This window comes from Anolis carolinensis, chromosome X, assembly GCF_035594765.1.
Source record: "Anolis carolinensis isolate JA03-04 chromosome X, rAnoCar3.1.pri, whole genome shotgun sequence".
Taxonomy (NCBI): domain Eukaryota; kingdom Metazoa; phylum Chordata; class Lepidosauria; order Squamata; family Dactyloidae; genus Anolis; species Anolis carolinensis.
This window is the reverse complement of record NC_085847.1, coordinates 9,340,830-9,361,957: the sequence shown is the minus strand read 5'-3', so window position 1 is coordinate 9,361,957 and position 21,128 is coordinate 9,340,830. Positions and strand designations below refer to the sequence as shown.

General features: G+C 38.7%; 2 protein-coding genes across 4 annotated transcripts in view; both read right to left on the bottom strand.

Annotated features, from left to right (window-relative positions):
- dnah10 (dynein axonemal heavy chain 10) overlaps positions 1 to 320 on the bottom strand; it is a 41,338-nt gene extending 41,018 nt beyond the window's left edge. The window contains exon 1 of one of the 2 annotated variants that reach the window (XM_008113677.3): positions 30 to 320. In XM_008113677.3, the coding sequence (XP_008111884.1) occupies positions 30 to 249 (220 nt within the window). In that variant the 5' untranslated portion in view covers positions 250 to 320. The remainder of the gene's footprint in view (positions 1 to 29) is intronic. The other variant, XM_062958673.1, reaches the window with a different exon arrangement.
- An 808-nt stretch (positions 321 to 1,128) lies between these two features.
- On the bottom strand, positions 1,129 to 20,003 carry atp6v0a2 (ATPase H+ transporting V0 subunit a2). 2 transcript variants are annotated; one of them, XM_008113678.3, is made up of 20 exons: positions 19,694 to 19,999; positions 16,801 to 16,879; positions 14,668 to 14,765; positions 14,162 to 14,299; positions 13,134 to 13,234; positions 12,219 to 12,345; positions 11,923 to 12,005; positions 11,349 to 11,442; positions 10,499 to 10,711; positions 9,322 to 9,472; positions 8,669 to 8,808; positions 7,435 to 7,580; positions 6,720 to 6,810; positions 6,185 to 6,303; positions 5,481 to 5,694; positions 5,264 to 5,383; positions 5,035 to 5,154; positions 4,523 to 4,640; positions 3,262 to 3,433; positions 1,129 to 2,289 (listed from the first exon to the last, which is right to left on the bottom strand). In XM_008113678.3, exons 1-20 carry the CDS (start codon positions 19,808 to 19,810, stop codon positions 2,190 to 2,192), a joined length of 2,541 nt encoding a protein of 846 aa, XP_008111885.1. In that variant the 5' UTR covers positions 19,811 to 19,999; the 3' UTR covers positions 1,129 to 2,189. The 2 variants fall into 2 exon arrangements, with proteins under 2 accessions (XP_008111885.1, XP_008111886.1); XM_008113679.3 differs by lacking the exon at positions 1,129 to 2,289 and having other exon boundaries at positions 3,292 to 3,433; positions 4,523 to 4,627; positions 19,694 to 20,003.
- Between the last annotated feature and the right edge of the window lie 1,125 nt (positions 20,004 to 21,128).

Below are 21,128 nucleotides of genomic sequence, written 5' to 3'. Positions count from 1 at the left end.
CTTTGTTTTTCCCTCATGAGGCGACGCACCGACTTCCACGTCGACCTCGTCGAGGCGGGTCTCCTGACGGAAGAAGAGGGCGAGGGCCTGCCCTTTCTGGCCCGCGCTGCCCACGTTGAGGAAATGCAGGAGCAGCTCGGCCTCGGCGCCGTCAAAGCGGTTGAGCAGCTCCTCGAAAGGGGCCGACTCCTTGATGCTGAAGGCCGCCTTGAGGCGCTGGCCCACCCACTGCACCCGCACGTCGTCCATGGCCGGCGCCGACGAGCCCCAACCCCGCTCTGAGGTGAGGCACGCCGCTTCCAGCTAGGCCCAAGCCACGGGACGCTCGCCGGTCGCCATGGAAACCGAGGGGCGGGGCTTCCGCTCCTTTCCATCACCGCCCCCACACGGCACGTGACTCCCTCTAGTGGTGGATGCGAGAATGCAGCCTCGAGGAGACTATTTTGACTTCTTTGGGCAGGGAGTTCCAGAGGTGGGGCCACCACAGAGAAGGCCCCCTCTCTTGTCCCCACCAACCCCACTTGAGACAGGGGTGCGACCGAGAGGAGGGTCTCCTCCACCGACCACAGTGTTGATTTATATGTAGAGATGTGCTTACTTAAATAGCCTGGACCCAAACTGTTTTAATCCCGTAATTTTTTATTGCGTAAATTGGTCACCGGCTGAGCTAATCAACATCTCTGGTGATTAGGATGGGGTTTTATTTTGTGTGGGATAGGGGTTTTGGACAAGTGCAGGGTCTGTTGTGTGTAATGTTGTGTTGGCTTCGACGCTCTTGTATAAGATCTGGTGGATGAATGGCATAAGCACTTTGCATTGTTTTAAACTTTGTATATTGTATTTTATGACTGTTTAACGTTTTAGTTCATTGTATAACAGTGTAACGGCATCAATTCCCACTTATAAGCCGCCCCGAGTCCCCTCGGGTGAGAAGGGCGGGTTATAAATAGTTGAAATAAATAAATAAATAAAACATATGTTTTCGTTTGAATGTTAGGGTAAACTCTTATATTTAATTTTGTAAAAATGAGTAGAAACCTAGAGTTGTTGTATGTTTTCCGGGCTGTCTGGCCATGTTCTAGAAGTATTTTCTCATTTTAAGCCACTATCAAACAAACACAACGCACCTTCTCAAAAATAGCAATCAGCTTTTATTGAAAACGGATAGGAAAGGGGAAAAAAACCAGATTCAATTTCTTGTGGCACTTACAAAATTCTAACGCTAAAATATCCCCATTTTATTTTGATTTTTTTTAAAAAAAATAAAGAGCAGAAAGAAATTGAGTATCAAACTGCCTGCTGCGTCACAGCCAATAGAAAGCTAGAACCTGATTTTGCCAGTTTTAACTCCCAGCAGTGGCATGCTTCATCGAGAAGTAGTGTATCCAAAGAGAATCTGTGGGATAATTCAGTTATTCGGCTGCATTTCCACAGTGAGGAGTGCATCCCCAGACTCAAGGAGGGGCTACCAAAGCACATACTTCGCATTCAGTTACTTTGAATAAGACCACAAGGAGCTCAGCGAGGATACTGAAGACCTTACGAAATAACTTCAAGCAGTGATCCTGGAAGAGAGTGAGTGACCTTTGAGAGTAAAATTCTATCTTTCATTCCTTACGAAGAGGCCTCACCCACAACTATAATTCCTATTCCAGTTAAAATTCAGGACCTGTGACAGCCAAAATAACTGGAGGGGGAAGATTTAAAAAGCCTTCACTCCACATCACATCAAGCCAGACAGTTTCCTATAAATACCGTAAAGACAAATAACTTCACCTTCAGGTCCATGGCAGTTTCCTTCTCTTTTAACTTCCGACAAAGACAAAATATTCGTGGCAATGACAAAGAAGACAAACAGTGCAATCCTATGTACGTTTGTGGGGTTTTGCTTCCAGGTGAGCATGCGGAGATTGTGCTACAGGGATTGGTCGAAGGAAATTCATTTGCTACATCTTGTTTAGAAGCAGCGGTCAGCTGCTCGGAATCAGTCTTAAAGTTCACTTCTGGGTGCTCAAGATCGCAACACATATTTCAAGCCTGTTTACAAGACACCTCACATTTGCAAAGTCAAGGTAGGAGGTTATAGATTACTTGGCTGTATTATAAGGCAATCAGTGATGCTCTTTTCTGTACAGGAATGACATCTAGGTACATGATTGTTCCCAAACAATTCCAAAAATGCAACCAAGTTATGTAACATATCCATCGAAATGTAAGGAAATGTCTTGAAAGGAGAAAGGTGTGAACTTGTATCCTTCCCCTGCGTAGAATTTATTCTGAAACTCCACCCTGTGGGCAGAAAAGAAAATATTATATTAAAATATTTTTTAAAATGCTTATTCTTCAATAAAAATTACTTTCACATTGAAAAATTACCATCAGGAAGATTAATTAATTAATTAATTCGCAACATTTATATTTATTTATTACAATTCTTATATCCTGCCCTTCTCACCCATAGGGGACTCAGGGCGCCTTACAATAAAACACAGTATAAAAATACAGTAAAGTCTCACTTATCCAACGTTCTGGATTATCCAATGCATTTTTGTAGTCAATGTTTTCAATACATCATGATATTTTGGTGCTAAATTCGTAAATACAGTAATTACTACATAGCATTACTGCCTATTGAACTACTTTTTCTGTCGAATTTGTTGTATAACATGATGTTTTGGTGCTTAATTTGTAAAATCATAACCTAATTTGATGTTTAATAGGCTTTTCCTTAATCTCTCCTTATTATCCAACATATTCACTTATCCAGCGTTCTGCTGGCCCATTTATGTTGGATAAGTGAGACTCTACTGTATTACAGGCAATTCAATCAGTTAAAAATTAAATACATTAAACATTGATAAAATATGCATATAAATACACAGTTGACACATTTTGAATCTGATAAGTGGTCTGTCATTGAGTTCTAAGATGGTGATAATTGATGCTGCTGTTATTAATCGTTATTATTAATCATTATTATTATTATATCTCGCCCTTCTCACTCCAAAGGAGACTCAGGGCGGCTTACAAGTTATAGGTACATACAATATATTATATAATTAACATAGCACAATATAAGCATTATATATTATTATATTGTACTACACGACTATGTTGCAATATTATTAGTAATACTGCATGTAATATAAATATGCAATTCTATCTAATTTTTCAAACACAAAGCTTGTTTTTTTCAGATACAATATCCAAAGATGTTTTTCTAGCAAGTCATCTTATTAAAACAAGAAACAAAACACGTACCAGTGAAGTCGTACGGCGTGGAGAAAAGCTGAGAGGCCTTCCATGACTAAGAGAATGAATACTGTTAGAACCATAAATAAAGCTGAAACTGGTATTAGCAGTAGGATCCCATACGTTGCATCCACACGAAGGCCCACTCTCATGATCATTGCCCAGAGTACTTCGGCTAACTCTAAAAATAAAATTTACAAAAACTCTGTTTAGCCAGAAAGCCCATCTCCCACTTAAAACAAAGCAACCTGTATCCTCATAGGTTTACTGAGCAAGCCTGGGGCACATTTACTGGACAAAGATTTTCCTGAAAGTGTACGATAATAAGTTCCCTATTCATCAAATCATTACAATTAGCTGAGGAGGCAATCACTTCATTAAAACCAAGCTTCAAATGCATCAGAAGACACTACATCATAGCTATGGAAAGCCTGAGGATCTGCTAAATAGACCCTGCTCTTTAAGCTACTCCTCAGAGGGATGAATGGTCTCTAAACCTTTGATCATTTTAGTCGCCCTCCTCTGGACGTGTTCCAACTTGTCAATATCTCATACCATACTTTAATTATACACCAACGATCACCAAAGATGTCACAGAACTTGTTATTTGTAAATTGGAAATAAGATGGTTTATTATTTCTTATTATTTATTTATTTACTACAGTTATATGCTGCCCTTCTCACCCCAAAGGGGACTCAGAGTGGCTTACAAATTACATTCACATACAATACATTATATTATTAGCATAGTATAATACTAGCATTGAATTACTATATTGTACTATATCATTACATTGTAATATTATTAGTAAAATTAAATTTCATATATAATATATAATTAATATTATTAAATTGTATTACTCTCAGTATTATATCGTAATACATTATAATATTATTAATATTATATGTATATACAATATATTATATTATTCTATATTATTATAAATAAATTAAGTATATATATATATATATATATATAAGCATAGTAACATGCTATGCCAATTATACACACACACACATATATGTATATATATATACACATATATAACTAGCATAGCATGTTACTGGAGGGAGGGATAAATTGGGTTTATGTAATTTGGGTTTATGTTTCCCAAAGTATGAATAAGAAGGGAAGGGTAAATTCATGGAGCAAGAAAACAACTGCTTCCCTTAATTGAACTTTAATGAATCTGTACACAGTATGATGTTTGTTGTTTACAACAGAATGAAAAAAAAATTGAACATCTCAGATTGCATACAAAATACTTACGTGAATGAGCCAAGCTGAGGGCCCAGAGCCGCAGGTATGAAGCTGTGTTTGAGATGCATCCGAGACAGTACTCAATGGTATGGATAACCTGATCCATGAACACATCTACAAATTTAAACTACAAGAAAATAATTGTGCAAATATGTTGATGCACACAAGCAAAGAAATCAATCTAAACATTCTCTGAAAGCAGAACATTTTACTATTTGCTTCATAAGATCTAATGGATTGTGTTGATGGAGTATCCACAACATGCACAGTGCTTTGAATAGAGAGTAATCAATAAAACGTCTTAGATCCCTGACCCATGAAGGTTACCATTTAAATGTTAACACAGTGGGAGGTAAAAATTAGAAAGGAGGGACTGTGGAGGGAGCAAAATGATAAAGAAATATGCATTCAGCTAAACAGTCTTTTTTCTCGGCTAACGGATGATGGAGCTAGGAAATTAATCCCAAGTCTACCGACCATTGCTGCAGGTTAAAAAAATGCCTACATGCAGGTGGACCCACCTCTTCTTTTGCCTCATCTTTGTGCCTGGTATCCAAAGCACTGTTTCCTTCTTCAACATCATGCGTCATCAACAAAGCAATATCTTCTTCACTTTCTCTTCGCACTAATCGGTAACCTTTCTAGAAAACGAAGAAAAGATCCTTTTCAGAGTACATCAGCACTTAGGATGGAATGTTTTGCTCATCAAGCATAGACATGATGATAAATATCGCAGTTTCTCATACATACTCGATAAGATCCGATTCCTTGGCCACCATTATGCAACCAGTATAAATAAAGTGGTTTCCCAAAAAGCAGCACAGGAACTGATACTATAGCAACAGCTATTAGAATTCTCTGCACAATCACCTGTTTCAAAAGGTAGAAACAACAGAAACATTTTTTATATGGAGGACAATGACCTGCTAGCAAGACAATAACTGAACGAACTGCATCAATTACCAACCTGTCCTGGAAAAAGGAAGTTGTCGGTCCCGTTGCCAACAAACAGGAACATGTTGATGAACTGAATCAGAATACTTGGAGCTGACCTGGAGTTTTCAGCACTGAAAGCCAGCCATTTATAGATGATCATAAATACAAGGTATCCAAAAGTACACAGCATGAACAGAAGTTGAGGAATGAACACTAAATAAATATTGTATGTCTTCCTGAAATGCCTGATGGAAGAACAAAAGGAAATGCAGGTTAGTTTGGCAATCAGGAGCAAAAATCAGATGTATACAGAAAGTTTGTGGAGAAAGAAATACATAACGTGTAGAGTCTTCAAACAAGAACCAAGCTGATCCATTTACTGTTTTGGTGAAATTGTCTCAAACAACTCCGATCCCAATGTCGGCTACCACTATTGCTACTTACAACACGAAGGAGAGAAGGGTTCCTTGTTATTTATAGCCACATGCAGTGACTTTAGTAGAAATTTGGGATTGGTGGGACACATAATAAGGCCACATACAAGCACTTGTTATTGGCTGGGCCAGCCTTGAATGTTAAATATATTCATTCTTATTCTTATTTAATAATTTAATACATTATTATTTCAATAAACAGGGCTAAAATGTGCAGCTATTCTAAGCCATTCCCATTTCCAGGAGAAATCAAGATCTGCAAAATAACCATTCCATCTTTCCCCTTGCGTCTCATACTTACAAGTGGTTGAATCCCCCTAAGACTACGCCAAATGTCATGTGAACAATTCCGATAATTATAGACATTTTCATTTTGAAGGAATTTAAGAAACTGAGACGATTGTTGGCTAGATTCCAAATCTGGAGAGAAAAGGAAAAACACAAAACGCAGATTATCCCGTTTTCGGAGCATATTGGGTCAACAGGCACAATTAGGGAGTCGAGTAAAATATCGATACGAAAAATCTGAATCAAATAGTAAATATTCCTAAAATCTACTCCATTCGGTGAGGATTAGAGAACAGAATAGAAACCATGTTTAACTGCAACAAAAAGAAGCCGTAAATACTGCAAGATAGGACAAACACAATTTATTCCCTTTACTTGATACAGTAATGGGAGGACTTAAACCAGGACACTTAAAGTACCCATTAAAGCCATAAAACAAAAAACCGTGAGTATGCTTCTTGGGCTGTAAATACAAAACAACTATTATGAGGGGAAGTAACGTACAATATCAATATTTTAAGAATCACCATTGAGGGAAAAACACTAACCGGATCTATGCCAAATGGATATGCTCCTCTGAACACTCCAGTCACATTTGGATTCAGTGTCAAATATGGATTATCTTCCATATCCTTATGTCTGCGGTTTTTTAAAAAGCACATATAAAAGAATTATGACATGAATCCCAACGCTGTTACCATCAATAGGTTGTATGTTAGTTGACATTCTATTAAAAATATTCAAAGTAAATGACATACGCCAGAGTAAAATGGCAAACAAGTATATCCATACAGGAGATAAAACATACAGCATTTCCAAGTAATCATGCTGCTCCATTTGGGACCAGCTAGAAAGTTATATACATCAGCAAATTATACTGCAAAGCCTGTAAATAAACTTCTCCTTTCCTCCCTCTCAATCCCAAACCATATTGATGCTTGCCATTTTGTCCTCCATTGTGTTGTTTATTATTTTGTACACATATAAAAAGTATTTGCAAGGAGTCTGAAACACTCAAAATTAGATCATGAGTTTGCCAGGCAATAGACTCGCATCTAATAGACTTTGCTATTAATGGGCTCTGGATCCCTCCATTCAACCAACATTATTTTAAAAAAAGATATTCAGATATTAAATAAAAACTATACAGAATCAAAACAATACCAAAAGCACCACAGGTAGTAAGGTTGTCACACATTGTTTGGGGAAATAGCTGCCTATGTGAACACAACAATTTGTTTTATTATCACGGAAGCCACTCACTGCCAATTCATTTGGGAAATATTCCAACTGGAGCTAAAGATGGCGAACGACTTTGAAAAACAATCATTGTAGATCATGCCGGTATACATAGAAAACAAACCCATCAGTAAAATGATGTATCGGCCTTGGAAAAACATTTTCATGATCTGCAAAGATTCAAAAGGACAAGATCAAAGATAAGATCCTTTTTATAAAATACAGAACACATAACATGTTGACCTATTTTCTAACAAAGATACTTTAGTTTGCTCTGCTAATCAATCAATAAACCCATGAAGACAAGCCCCGATTATTCATGGTCACATACGGAGTACTGTACTTGCTTGAATTAGACATTAATTCTGGAGGAAATATTATATCCAGTACACTATATGTATATTTTGCAACAATGTTAATTTGTAAACTTTGCTGATTTCATAAATTGTATTTCGTATTTTTTTTTCAATGAAAGAAAAAATAAATAAATAAGATATGTCCTTCATAAGCACTGTGTGCTACATTTAATGTATCAATTGAACCTGGGAGGTCCCACCTACTTCAATATTCTGCATAACAGACCTAAAAACAAAACTACTATCGTAGAGTCTCACTTATCCAAGCTAAATGGGTCGGAAGAACCTTGGATAAGCGAATATCTTGAATAATAAGGAGGAATTAAGGAAAAGCCTATTAAACATCAAATTAGGTTATGATTTAACAAATTAAGCACCAAAACTTCATGTTATACAACAAATTTGACAGAAAAAGTAGTTCAATACGCCGTAATGTTATGTTGTAATTACTGTATTTACGAATTTAGCACCAAAATATCACGATATATTGAAAACATTGATGACAAAAATGGCTTGGATTATCCAGAGGCTTGGATAAGCGAGGCTTGGATAAATGAGACTCTACTGTATTGGGAAAAACTGAGTGGACTTGGGGGACTGCCCATAGTTTTTATTCAAAATGAAAAGCTGTGGTAAAGCAAAAGCTCGAGAACTTCATATCTCTAACTATGTCTAACTTTTGGTGTTTTGGACTTCATCTCCCAGAATTTCTGAACATTGGACAAGTTGGTCTAGGCTTCTAGGAGTTGGAGTCCCAACACCTGGAGGACCAAAGGTTGAACACCACTGTTCTACAACCTAGGACAATAATGTGCCAGCACTTGCTATCTGCCTCTCCAAGAGCGAATGGGAGTTCATTCATCTTCACATGTAAGTGGGGAAAAAGCCAAGTTCCTTCTTACCTCATCTTGTGATCGCTGAAGTTTAGGGTGGTTTTCAAACAACACCATGAACAATGCAAACAGGAACATTAAGAAGCCATGCCCACAATCTCCAAACATAACAGCAAATAAGAAGGGGAAGGTGACAATGGTGAACACAGCTGTAAAATTAGAGAGACAAGAGTTCTGCTGTATCACAAGCATTGCTACATAGCAAGCACCATGTGCAATATCAACATTCTCAATCATCTTCCTGTACTACTAGTGAGGAAACCTGCCAACGTGTCAACTATGACAGCATGGAAGAGGAAGTCCTTGGATGCAATTAACAGCCCTTTACCCAGGAGAAATTTGGAGGATGATATCCTTTTAAAATGGCTTTCCAAACTCTCAGAGTTCACCACCTTTCTGTCCTCTATAGGTCCTTTTATGCACAGAAGATAACTTTTTTTTTAACAGGATGTGACCCAGACCCAGACGTCATCTTCTGTTATTATCATTCACATTTGAAAGAGAAGGCATTTATTTTTGCTTTCTCTGCTAGCACTAACAAGTATTAAGCAGCAGTATTAACCATGCTTTGTCAAGATCACAGAATGAGCTCTTGAGACACGTTTACAGGCAGGAGAGTGGGATGAAGCTAAATCCTGTTTTTCAATCTATGAGTTACTCACCTGGATTTACTTCCCTGTAGCTCCCAATCCCATAAGCATCAACAATGTTCTGGAATCCAGAGGTAAATTTATTGGTACGGATCAATGTTGGGGGCGTTTCTTTCGTTGGTATTGTGTTCATGAACGATGGGACAGAGGCTCTGCTTTCTCTCTGGGTACAGAATTAAACAATGGTGATCTCTATTACTATTTGCAGTATTTAACCCAAGAAGAGGTCTACAATTAGATTTTTCAATTTTTCCCGATGGTTCTCCCTTTTGAAAACAGAACATTATAGTCAAATATCTGATCAATGTTAAGCAACCCTCCTTAAGCCTTGCCTTTACTGAACTGCAACTCCACATAATGCCTACTGCAGTGTTAGATGGATGTTATAATAATGTCCCACTGGGAAAAAAGACTACTGTATATACTTGCGTATAAGCCTAGTTTTTCAGCCCTTTTTTTAAGACTGAAAAAGCCCCCCTCGGCTTATACTCGGGTGAGGGTCCTGGTTGGCTTATATTTGGGTCAGCTTATACTCGAGAATATATTGTACATTTATTATTTTTCTCTATAATTATTGGTATTATTACGTTTATTATTTTACTTTATTTATTATTACATATATTATTTTCCTGTATTTATTATTATTATTACATGTATTATTTTACTCTATTATTATTAAAAGGATACATAAGCACATTTACACTGAAGAAGATGAAAATAATGATTTGATCAGAGTTGGACAGTCTTATCTTAAATTTGAGCTTTATGTAAATACTCAAAAACATTTAACCTACGGATGCCTCAATTAATGTAATTTTATTGGTATCTATTTGTATTTCTGAAATTTACCACTCTCGGCTTATACTGGAGTCAATGTTTTCCCAGTTTTTTGTGGTAAAATTAGGTGCCTCGGCTTATATTCAGGTCGGCTTATACTCGAGTATATACGGTATGTATTTGTGGAGCCAACAATACACTTTTCCTTCCTCTACAGTCGTTGTCTGCACACACCCCATCTATATATCCAAGGAGACTTAATGGACTATAGTCCAGATCCCAAACTTCAACTATAATTAGTTCTAATAACACATGCAGCCCCCTTATCTCTAATAATAAAAAAGAGGAATGATTGCACCATCATTCTAAAATCCTCAAATGTATTCCCCCCCAGGTAAATTAGATCACTTACAGATCCTTCATCAAGGGCTCGGCGCATGTTTGGGAGGTCAGACACCGGGCACCAGACCTCAGCGATTAAGCATTTGTTGGTGACATCAAAGCTGCAGAGGTTCAGCACATGATAAATGGCTTTCATCTTCTTCACTTGGACATCCCAGGTGTAGATTGATTCAGAAGCTTTGGCCAGGACTTGTCGCAAATAATCTTCGGTTTTATGCAGCACCTATGTGGACATTATCATTTTAGATGCGTAAAGATTAAATACTATACGTGCTTGCAAGTCCTTTATACCAACAAAAGGAACATGTTTACAAAAACTATCCATAGGTTCCCTTCCCTTTCCCAGAATCAATAATCATGTGGTTCTTTCAGAATTTATACTGGTGACAGACAACTGCTAGTTCTTTCTGAAATTACATCATTAAAATTACAAGTTTTTTCACATTGTAACAAATAGGCAGAGAGTGCACTTTGCAAGTACATATTGGATGTTTTTGAACTGAGACTGGATGTCTGTCTGTTGGGAAGGCTTTGTCTGGCTCAAGGGGATTGAACTGAATGTCCTTTGAGGGTTAGTTTGTGGGGGCATTTTTCTTGCGACACACATTGGGACTACAGGCGACACATTACTGTGTCACAGAGTTTGGAAATCTCTGCTCTAAAGACCACCCAGAAAACAGAAGTACTCCCATTACAAGAAACTGGTTATCCCGGATTTGTATTCCAACACACATTGATGAAAACTGTTTATATCTTTTTCTCTTGAGCTATGATAATTTGTGTTAACAATCCTCCTGATATGAAACAGTTTTCTGTGCCTCCCTGGTCAGAAAAAAAACTACCAACATCATTCTACTCACAATGTGAAGATCCTGAATGCGAATCTGGAGTCCCTCCATAACTGTTCGCCGCTCTTCCGAATTGCTGGGATACGGGTAAACATGACAATGGTAGCTGGCCCCCAAAAATATAAATATATTAATATAAAACATTCAAACAAAGGAAGAAAAGGCAGAGTTGTAAAATGTGAGCTACATTTGCTGAGATCCGAATGTTGCATTTAAAGGGAAAAAAATGCTAAAATAGTTCCAGAGGTTGAGCTGAGCTGATAGAATATTTTTTATTTTAAAATTATAAACAGAATGAAGGACTCCCAAAGAAGGACTCCCTATAATCACTCCCTCAAAATTATTTCTAAAAATATTTAATAAGAACACGTTTTTGTAATACAATATACACTATCTGGTCATTGCAATTTCTGTTCTGAAACACAAAGCAGTATTTTCTCTGTCCCTCAGGTAGTGAGCACATCTGGTTGATTTAGAACTCCAAGGCAACCCTTTAGCAGCCTCTTGGGGAAACAGCTGGCTCTTTCCCATTATTCCCATATGCAGAATAATAATATCAAATACGAACTATAAGATCAATCCTTACCAGTCACATATCTTCTTAACTTTTTGGCCTATTTGTTCACCCCAATAGGATATCAAAAAAACAAACCACTTGGTAGGTTCTCCCTGAAAAGCAAAGGACACATTCTTGAGTTTTGGTTTACAGTTCTATTACATCAATGATTTGCCAAGAGTGACTAGCTTACTCTGAATGCAGTCTTCTGCATACATGTATATGGGAATTCCACTTTCTGTGTAGATGCTCAGTGTAAACAAAGGGCACTGATCCAGCACCAACCTTTATTAATACATTGCTATTCATCTATCATGGTTACTCACCGTATCTGGGTCCTGTAAACATTCCTCCAGTTCTGAATACGAAAAAATTGTACATCCCTTGCAGACGCGCCAGAGCATTTTTTCAAAGGCATCAATTTTTGCTCGATGAACTAAGCCAGATACAAATCTATATTAAAAACAAAAACAAAAAAACAAAATGTACAACAGGACTACATTTCTTGTGACTGCAAACCAAAGCCAGAAGGGTATTCAGAGCTGTTTCAAAAAGTAACGTTTGTTTCAGGCAATAGTGTGCTTCAATGTCCCTTCACTGGAACAGTGAAAATGAAACAATGAATAAATTGATCCCACCATTATCAAGAGAAATGAGCAGAATTTTTAGTATAAATGAAATCTGTTATTTTAAAAAACCATTAAATATTTGGTCATGGATATAAAGTTAAAATAAGGTTGAAATGCAATAAATACAGTAGAGTCTCACTTATCCAAGCCTCGCTTATCCAAGCCTCTGGATTATCTAAGTCATTTTTGTAGTCATGTTTTCAATATATCGTGATATTTTGGTGCTAAATTTGTAAATACAGTAATTGCAACATAATATTTCTGCATATTGAACTACTTTTTTGTCAAATTTGTTGTATAACATGATGTTTTGGTGCTTAATTTGTAAAATCATAACCTAATTGATGTTTAATAGGCTTTTCCTTAATCCCTCCTTATTATCCAACAAATTTGCTTATCCAAGCTTCTGCTGGCACGTTTAGCTTGGATAAGTGAGACTCTACTGTACAATAAAAATTGCATTTAAAGCTCACCCACTCACACCTCCCCGGCAGCATTCAATGTTCCCATTCAAATTTAAGACAACTTGTCTAATGTTTTCAGCAGTACACCAGGTGCTGCTATCCGCCCACCTGGCAATACTATTCAGTACCACCGATTCCCACTACCTACCCCAGTTTGGCACCAAGTCTGTGCATACAGCTGTAATCGGCTAAGGGCTCGCTTTCTAAGGTTGGAAATTCTTCATAATTTGTGTACAAATAAGACTCAATCTAGAAACAAAAGTTTGAAAAAAGATTTTAGAACATTCTAGTTGCACTAAGTCACGAAAAAACACAGATCACAAACAAAGATCTCAAATATCTGACACTAGCTGTGCCTGGCCACGCGTTGCTGTGGTGTTGTCTGGTGGTGTTGGTGAGAAATTGTTGAGCTAGTGGTGGTATTGAATGTCTGTTGTATGGTTGTCTTTATGTTTAGTATGCACACTGAAGTGGATTATATGGCAGTGTGGAGTCAAGACAATCCAGTTCAAAGCAGATAATATAAGATACTAAATGGGTTATATAGCTGTGTGGAAGGGCCTTGAGTCTACACTGCCATATAATCCAGTTAAAATCTGATAATCTGTGGAAGAGGCCTAAGTGAGGCCTAACTGTGCCTGTCCCCTGGGCTGAGGAGGTTGCTAGGAGACCAAGTGGGCGGAGCTTAGCCTTCAAACTGGCAGCAATTGGATAAAAACTATTATTCCTCTCCCTGTAATTAGGACTTTTTCTTTTCTTTTTGTTGTATCAACCCAGAGGTGTGGATGATGGGTTGTGTTGTCAAATTTCGAGGTTGGGGGGCCTGTAGTTTTGTTGTTTTGTCCGCTGCCCTGATGCCATCACTCTTTTATATATATAGATTAACGTTAAACCCCTTCCTCCATTCAAAAGGCAGACTGAATGTAATCAATGAGAACGATGACTCACACAAGTCCACTGACTAAATCTAGATCCAATCCAACGAGATTTTGTGTCCAATTTGGCACTTTGCAAGGAGCAGAGTTAGCTCTACCCAGGATAGCATTTTTTTGAGGAATGCACCTACTATCAGACACTTGTTGTGTGACTGGAGAACAGCCAGGGGCAGCTCTCTCTACCTTCTTCCTATCTAGATTTAAAAGGTTCAGAAGAATGTTGACACAATATATGCAGTACCTCGACAGTTCTTCGGATAAAAGACTGAGTAACCCGCAACATGTGGGTATACTCTGTCAACTCAAGCAGGTTTTTCCTCAGCTTCTCTTTGTTTTTGGTTACTTCTCTCAGTTCCACCTCCAGCTTCTGCAACTGCTCCTATAATGCAGAAAAACAAAATGGGGTCTGAAGGAGGCTCGGAGCCACAAAAATCCTGGTGGGCTCCATGCTTTCTACAGGCCGCATGAAACCCAACACATTTCTGTGGTTTCCTGTGAGACCAGGAAACTGCCGAAGGGATAAAGACACAATAATAATAACAATAATAATAATAATAATAATAATAATAATAATAATAATAATAGAAATTTATACCCCGCTACCATCTCCCCACGGGGACTTGGGGCGGCTCACATGGGGCAAGGCCCGACCAGCATAATTTACAAAAACAGCATAAATACATTGCACAATATACAAAAAATAAAACACAGTAAGACAATAAAACAGGAGTTAATACTGTTCTTTACCTGGATTTCCAACATCTGCTTAAGCGGAGGGGCAGCCGGGGTAACAGTGCCTTCGGGAAGAGGAATGTCTGCTCTCTTAATTTCCTGTACCAGGTATGCTGTTGTAAGCAAAGGGAGCGGGAGAAAGAGGGAATTATAACTCAAAAGATTTTTCCCCCCCTAGAAATCAAAAGCCTTTTTCAATCCTCAAAAACAGTTAGCACTCAACGTTTTGGTCCTTGAGGAACTTTAACCACATCAATTTGTTTCCTCTGGACTATAAAGGATGCTGAACTATGTTTGTCAAGTATTGCTCAGACTTTTCAGACCTTACAATGGCATGCTTTGCTAATTATATATACAGTAGAGTCTCACTTATCCAAGCTAAATGGGCCAGCAGAAGCTTGGATAAGCGAATATCTTGGATAATAAGGAGGGATTAAGGAAAAGCCTATTCAACATCAAATTAGGTTATGTGTTTACAAATTAAGCACCAAAACATCATGTTATACAACAAATTTGACAGAAAAAGCAGTTTAATACGCAGTAATGTTATGTTGTAATCACTGTATTTACGAATTTAGCACCAAAATATCATGATATATTGAAAACACTGAGTACAAAAATGGCTGGGATAATCCAGAAACTTGGATAAGCGAGGCTTGGATAAGTGAGACTCTACTGTATATGTATACATGTGTATATGTGTGTATGTATATATATATACACACACACACACATATATACATACATACAATATAATTTACAATATATATTATAATATATTGTATATGCATATAATATTAATAATATTATTTTGTAATACAATATAATACTAATAATACAATATAATAATATTAATTATATATTACATGTAATATTATTAATAATATTACAAAAAATATATATAGTGCAATATGGTAATTTAATGCTTATATTGTGCTATGCTAATAATATAATATTGTATGTAAATTTAATTTGTAAGCCGCTCTGAATCCCCTTCGGGGTGAGAAGGGCAGGATATAAATGTATTAAATAAATAATACATAAATGAATAATATGTGTACATAATCACATATACACTTATATGTAGGATATACACTTTACTAACAACTAGAAGGGTGCCAAGAAGGTATTAACCTACAAAGATCACTTGGTCCCTTAGTCAGGCAAGGGAAAGCCTTGCTTAATCCTCTACACAACATAGCTATGAAGCAGCAGTTTGCTATGGCAAGAAAGCTGAGCTATCTTGACTGTCGTCACAGATCAGTTCAATTAATGTATACGTCACCTTCGAGAAAGGCTTGCAATGTAGCTTACCAAGCCCACAATAAAACCAAAGTACAGCCATAAAATTCAACTGGCACTCTGTATCCATGGCTCCTGCATGGATTCAACCAACCAAAACTCAAAAAATATTCAAGGGGGGGGGGGAATACATTCTAAAAGCAAACCTTAATTTTGCTGCACAACAAACACTCCAGCTGTAACCTCCCATTATTTCACAGATCTTCAGGCACTCCCTGGAACTTGTTTGTTTGCCATTTTAAATAAGGGGTACAGTTTACTATACTGCATATAATGAGATTTATGCATCCAGAGGTTGGTTTTGTTTTGTTTTTTGGTATCTACGGTATGAAAAATCCTAGAACCAATAGATACCAAGGGCCTACTGTGTATATAATAACAGAACTGCTAAAAAGGTGTTTAAAAGTAAAACCTATACTGATCTGAAAAATTAATCATAACATGTTTTCAAAACACAGCTTTCCCAGAAATGAAATTCTGCAGTCATATTGAGGATTATAACTATTATAACTATGGTGCCAATAATCCTGAACCTTAGAAACACAGAATAATATTTTCAGCAGAGCTGGGGAATTCAATAGCTTCTAGTTACACTGTTTGTTAATAGGCTTATCCTATTACCCAGAAAGGGATTTATTTGACCCAAGGAAGAGAGAGGTGGGTACAGTGGGTCAAATTGCTTGCAAGCTGAATTGATATGTAAAGACAGCATGAAAGCTGGACCGTGTGAGCCTTTGTATATCAAGAACTGGTCCTGAACCTCAGCTATATACATTTTCTGAATGCTCTTGGAAAATTCAGATTATCTTCCTTCATAGCAAATCCCCACATACTTCTCAAGCTTACCTAATATTCTTTCCATTTCCTCACACTTTTTCACTTCGCTCACATACTTCCTCTGGAACACACTGGTGCTTGGATTGAGCTAGAAAGATGGAAAACAAAATGTACATAATTTATGGGATTCTGAATTGCCTAAAGACACCAGATCCTGTCTGATCAGACTGGTTTGTACTTGAATGGGAGACTGGCAACAAACACCAGGTGCTATAGGTTCTATTTTAGAAGAAGCGATAACTGCCTTAATGCACCTCTTATAGCTTCCAAGAGGCATCTAACTGAAACATTGCCTCTCATGCCATAGTCTTTTACTTTGATTTAGCAGTTTCTGAAAATTCTGACTTGGAAAGAAGGTGCTGACAGAGATAGCTATCCTCTATTAATAATACAGTAGTATTTAATACAGTATATAATGAAGCTACTTTATGCCATTTTGTAATTCATGTGAACGTTCAAGGCAGCTAATATCAATCAGAAAAACTAGACTCATCAGATTTACAGTTAATATTCCAGTCAGCAAAACTGAAAGAGAAAGCAAGGCCAGAAACAAATTTTAGTATCATACAGATGTTAAGTAGCATCTAGCATCATACAGATGTTAAAGAACAATATAGATCTTTGGACATTCAAGTGGTAAGTATTATTACTTCATTTGCTTGGTTATTTATGTCTTATTATATGCAATGTTTTTAATCGATCTTTTTATTTGACTGTGGTATCTTTGTTCTTAATTTTTGCCATGTGTTTTAACTGTTTATATTTTGTCTCTGTTTTGGACTGTGTCCCCATGTTAGTCCCTCCGGGGAGATGGTGGCGGGATAGAAAAATAAAGTATTCTTCTTCTTATTATTATTATTATTAAGGTTTTATGTATCACCATTGCACATCGAGTATATGGTTAAAGAAAAAGCTGAAGTCAGTAATTCTATTCCATCTGACATACAATATGTTAAGGGCCAATGTGTCTTGATTGCAAGATAAAAGCACAATAATGAATATATTATTATCAATAAGAATAATTTACGCTATTCATATCAATGGAGCCTCCAACTGAAATTAGTCCAAAGGCCAAACCTCCCAAGTGAGACAGGAGATTCTCTGTATTTATTGTGCAATTTTGGGAAGATTGATCTAAAACAAGAATTGGACAATATCCCAATATCGATAGACGTATCATCTATAAAACATGCAAATTATCTTTCTTAAACGCCTGAAGCACAATTCCATATCTTAGTGAGAAGAACTCAAAACAGGACGGACATTCTTCAGGAATGACTGAAGCATAAAACAAAGAAAGAAATATGATAAGGAGACTCTATACATTTCTCACTCAAACTACTATTCACCAGGGCACATTACGGACCCTGGTCATTCCAAAAGAAGCAATGGAAGCAACTTTTGGAGCAGCATCGGAAAGCACAAGAAAGAGGACAGACATAATTAAGACACAAAAGTTCTTTTGTCCTGAATCCCATTCATAACAGACAGTCACGATCACGGTGTCAGTTGAAGATGGTGAGGCCTCTGGGTATATTCAAAAAGAGGCTGGGCCGCTTCCTGCTGGGATTTCTGAGACTTTAGCTGCATCGACACCAATGCAGTTTGACACTACTTTAGCAGGGATGTCTCAATCCGATGGAATCCCGTTTGACAAGGTCTTGAGCCTTCTCTGCCAATGAGTGCTGGTCCCTCGCCAAAGTACAGCTCCCAGTCCTTACTTTGAAAGCAGTTGGTGGGGACAAGGGAGAGGGCCTTCTTGGTTGTGGCCCCCCGGCTTTGGAACAACCTCCACAGGGAGATCAGGCAAGCCGCCACAATTCAATCCTGTCTGAGGGAGCTGAAGACACGGCTTTTCAAACCGGCCTTTGACAATGGTTAATGTAACATCTAAAATTGGCGGACCTAAACAGAATGAAGTTTTACCCTGACATTTTAATGTGGATATTTTTTATCTGTGGCTGGGATGCTAAACTTGGTTTGTATAGCTCGCTTTTAATTATAATCAATGCTTGTGGTTATTTCATTTTGATTGATGTGTTTCATTTTAATCCTCATATATTGTTATTTGGGACCCCCGGTGGCACAGTGTGTTAAAGCACTGAGCTGCTGAACTTGTGGACCAAAAGGTCCCAGGTTCAAATCCCGGGCGCGGGGTGAGCTTCCGCTGTTAGCCCCAGTTCCTGCCAACCTAGCAGTTCGAAAACATGTACATGTGAGTAGATCAATAGGTACAGCTCTGGTGGGAAGGTAACGGCACTCCATGCAGTCATGGCAGTGGCTACATGACCTTGGAGGTGTCTACAGACAACGCCGGCTCTTTGGCTTAGAAATGGAGATGAGCACCAACCCCCAGAGTTGGACACAACTAGACTTAACATCAGGGGAAACCTTTACCTTTACCTATGTTGTTATTTTATGTTATACTGGCACTGTTTTTTTTTATTCTGGCTAATTGTTGTTACATTTGATATGTTCTGTGTGGCACTATTGTGGCCTTGTAGGCTGCCCAGAGTCATTTTAGGGCAGTGGTTCTCAGCCTGGGGGTCCCCAGATGTTTTTGGCCTTCTAAACCCTAACAGCTGGGATTTCTGGGAGTTGTAGGCCAAAAACATCTGGGGACCACTGTCTGAGGGAGATGGGGCGGGCTATAAAGAAAGCTATTATGGTTATTATTATTAACTACGCAAGTGAAAGGGCAGAAGAGAGGCGCTGGAAGTGGCTTCTTGGGCCGCTGCACACGTCAGCAGACACGGGAGGATCCATGGATAGACGCCCCTTGAAGGGCCAGGGCGCCACTGTTGTGGGAGTTGTAGTTCGGGGAGGGCTCTAAGGCAGAGGAGGTGACAGAACTCCCAGAACGCCCCCGCCCCCCCCCCCCCGCCGCCTGGCGTCAACTCACGTCTCGGAATTGGGCCAGGCCGCGCTCGCCCAGGGCGCTGAGGCACTCGTAGGCCGAGCCCGCCTGAAGAAAGAGCTGTGCCAGGCACATGGGCTCGCTCCGGAACGACGAGCTCATGGCGGGCCGGCTTCGAACGGCAAGACGGCGGGCTCCTCGGCCGTCCTTTTCCTCCCGCTGCCGCTGCTCCTCTGACGGACCGCCGGGCCATGGAGAGAAGCCCTGAAGCAACGCCCGCCCGCTCGCTCGCCCGCCCCCCTCCCTCAGCCGCTTCCGGTTCGCCCTGACAGACCGGCCGAGGCGCTCGCGAGTTGCGCCAAGTGCCTAGAGCGGCCCCACGCCCCCACTTCCGGTTGGAGAACCAAGCACTCCCGGCCAGCCTTTCCTCTCCCACTGCTTCCTAATAGGTTGTGGACTTCAACTCCCAGAATGCCTGCACATTGGACAACGCCGCTGAGGCTGCCGGGAGTTGAAGTCCAAGAGCGAGAAGGTGGGAAACACTGCCTCCTTCACGCATGCCGTTTGACCCCAATCGAGCCGCCTTGGCCCAGTGCTATGGCATCCTCAGATTGAGAAGGCTCAAGGCCTTGGCAAACTAGAACTCTCCGGCTTCTCTCACACTGAGCCTGCCATTTCAAGTTGTGTCGAGCTACCTTCATTCCACAGTAATTGCGGAAGAGGCTTTGGCCTTCATCTAAAGGCTGAGAGAGTGTGACTTTTAAAAAAAAAATTTATTATGTTATAAGTAATGTTACAGTGAAAGCTAGGAAAACATAAGTATCGGATTGTTAGGAAAAAGTGCTGGAGAGTAAACAAAAAAAAGAACAAAAGAGAAGAGAAAAAAAATATAGAGGGACGGACTTCCCATTGTCCTCTTAGGGAAGTACTTTTGTGGATTTGTCATTGTCCTTTGTGTTTCCCAATTTTCGTTCTTTAGATTTTAGTGTTTTCATACATCGGATAGGTCTATTATAAGAGTGTTTCCTCCGTTTCGAATAAAAGCGTTGAAACCAGACCAATCTGTTTTATCCTTGATGGCTCTTAGTTTCTGCGTTAAACTGTCCATTTGTATTAAATCAAACAATTTTATAGTCCAGTCTTCGATAGTAGGTATATATTTTTTGCTTCCAAACTTTAGCTAGAACAAGTCTTGTGGCTGTCCCTATAAGGAAGAGCATTTTATCCTGAGAGTGTGACTTCTTGAACGTCCATGCACTTTATTAAAAGGCCTTGAAATCGTGTATTTTCATATGCCTGACCTCTTTTTATCTATAGTGGTTGATGTTTGTATTTTTACCTCATTTTGCTTAGTTATTACAGTAGAGTCTCACTTATCCAAGCGAAACAGGCCAGCAGAAGCTTGGATAAGTGAATATCTTGGATAATAAGGAGGGATTGAGGAAAAGCCTATTAAACATCAAATTAGGTTATGATTTTA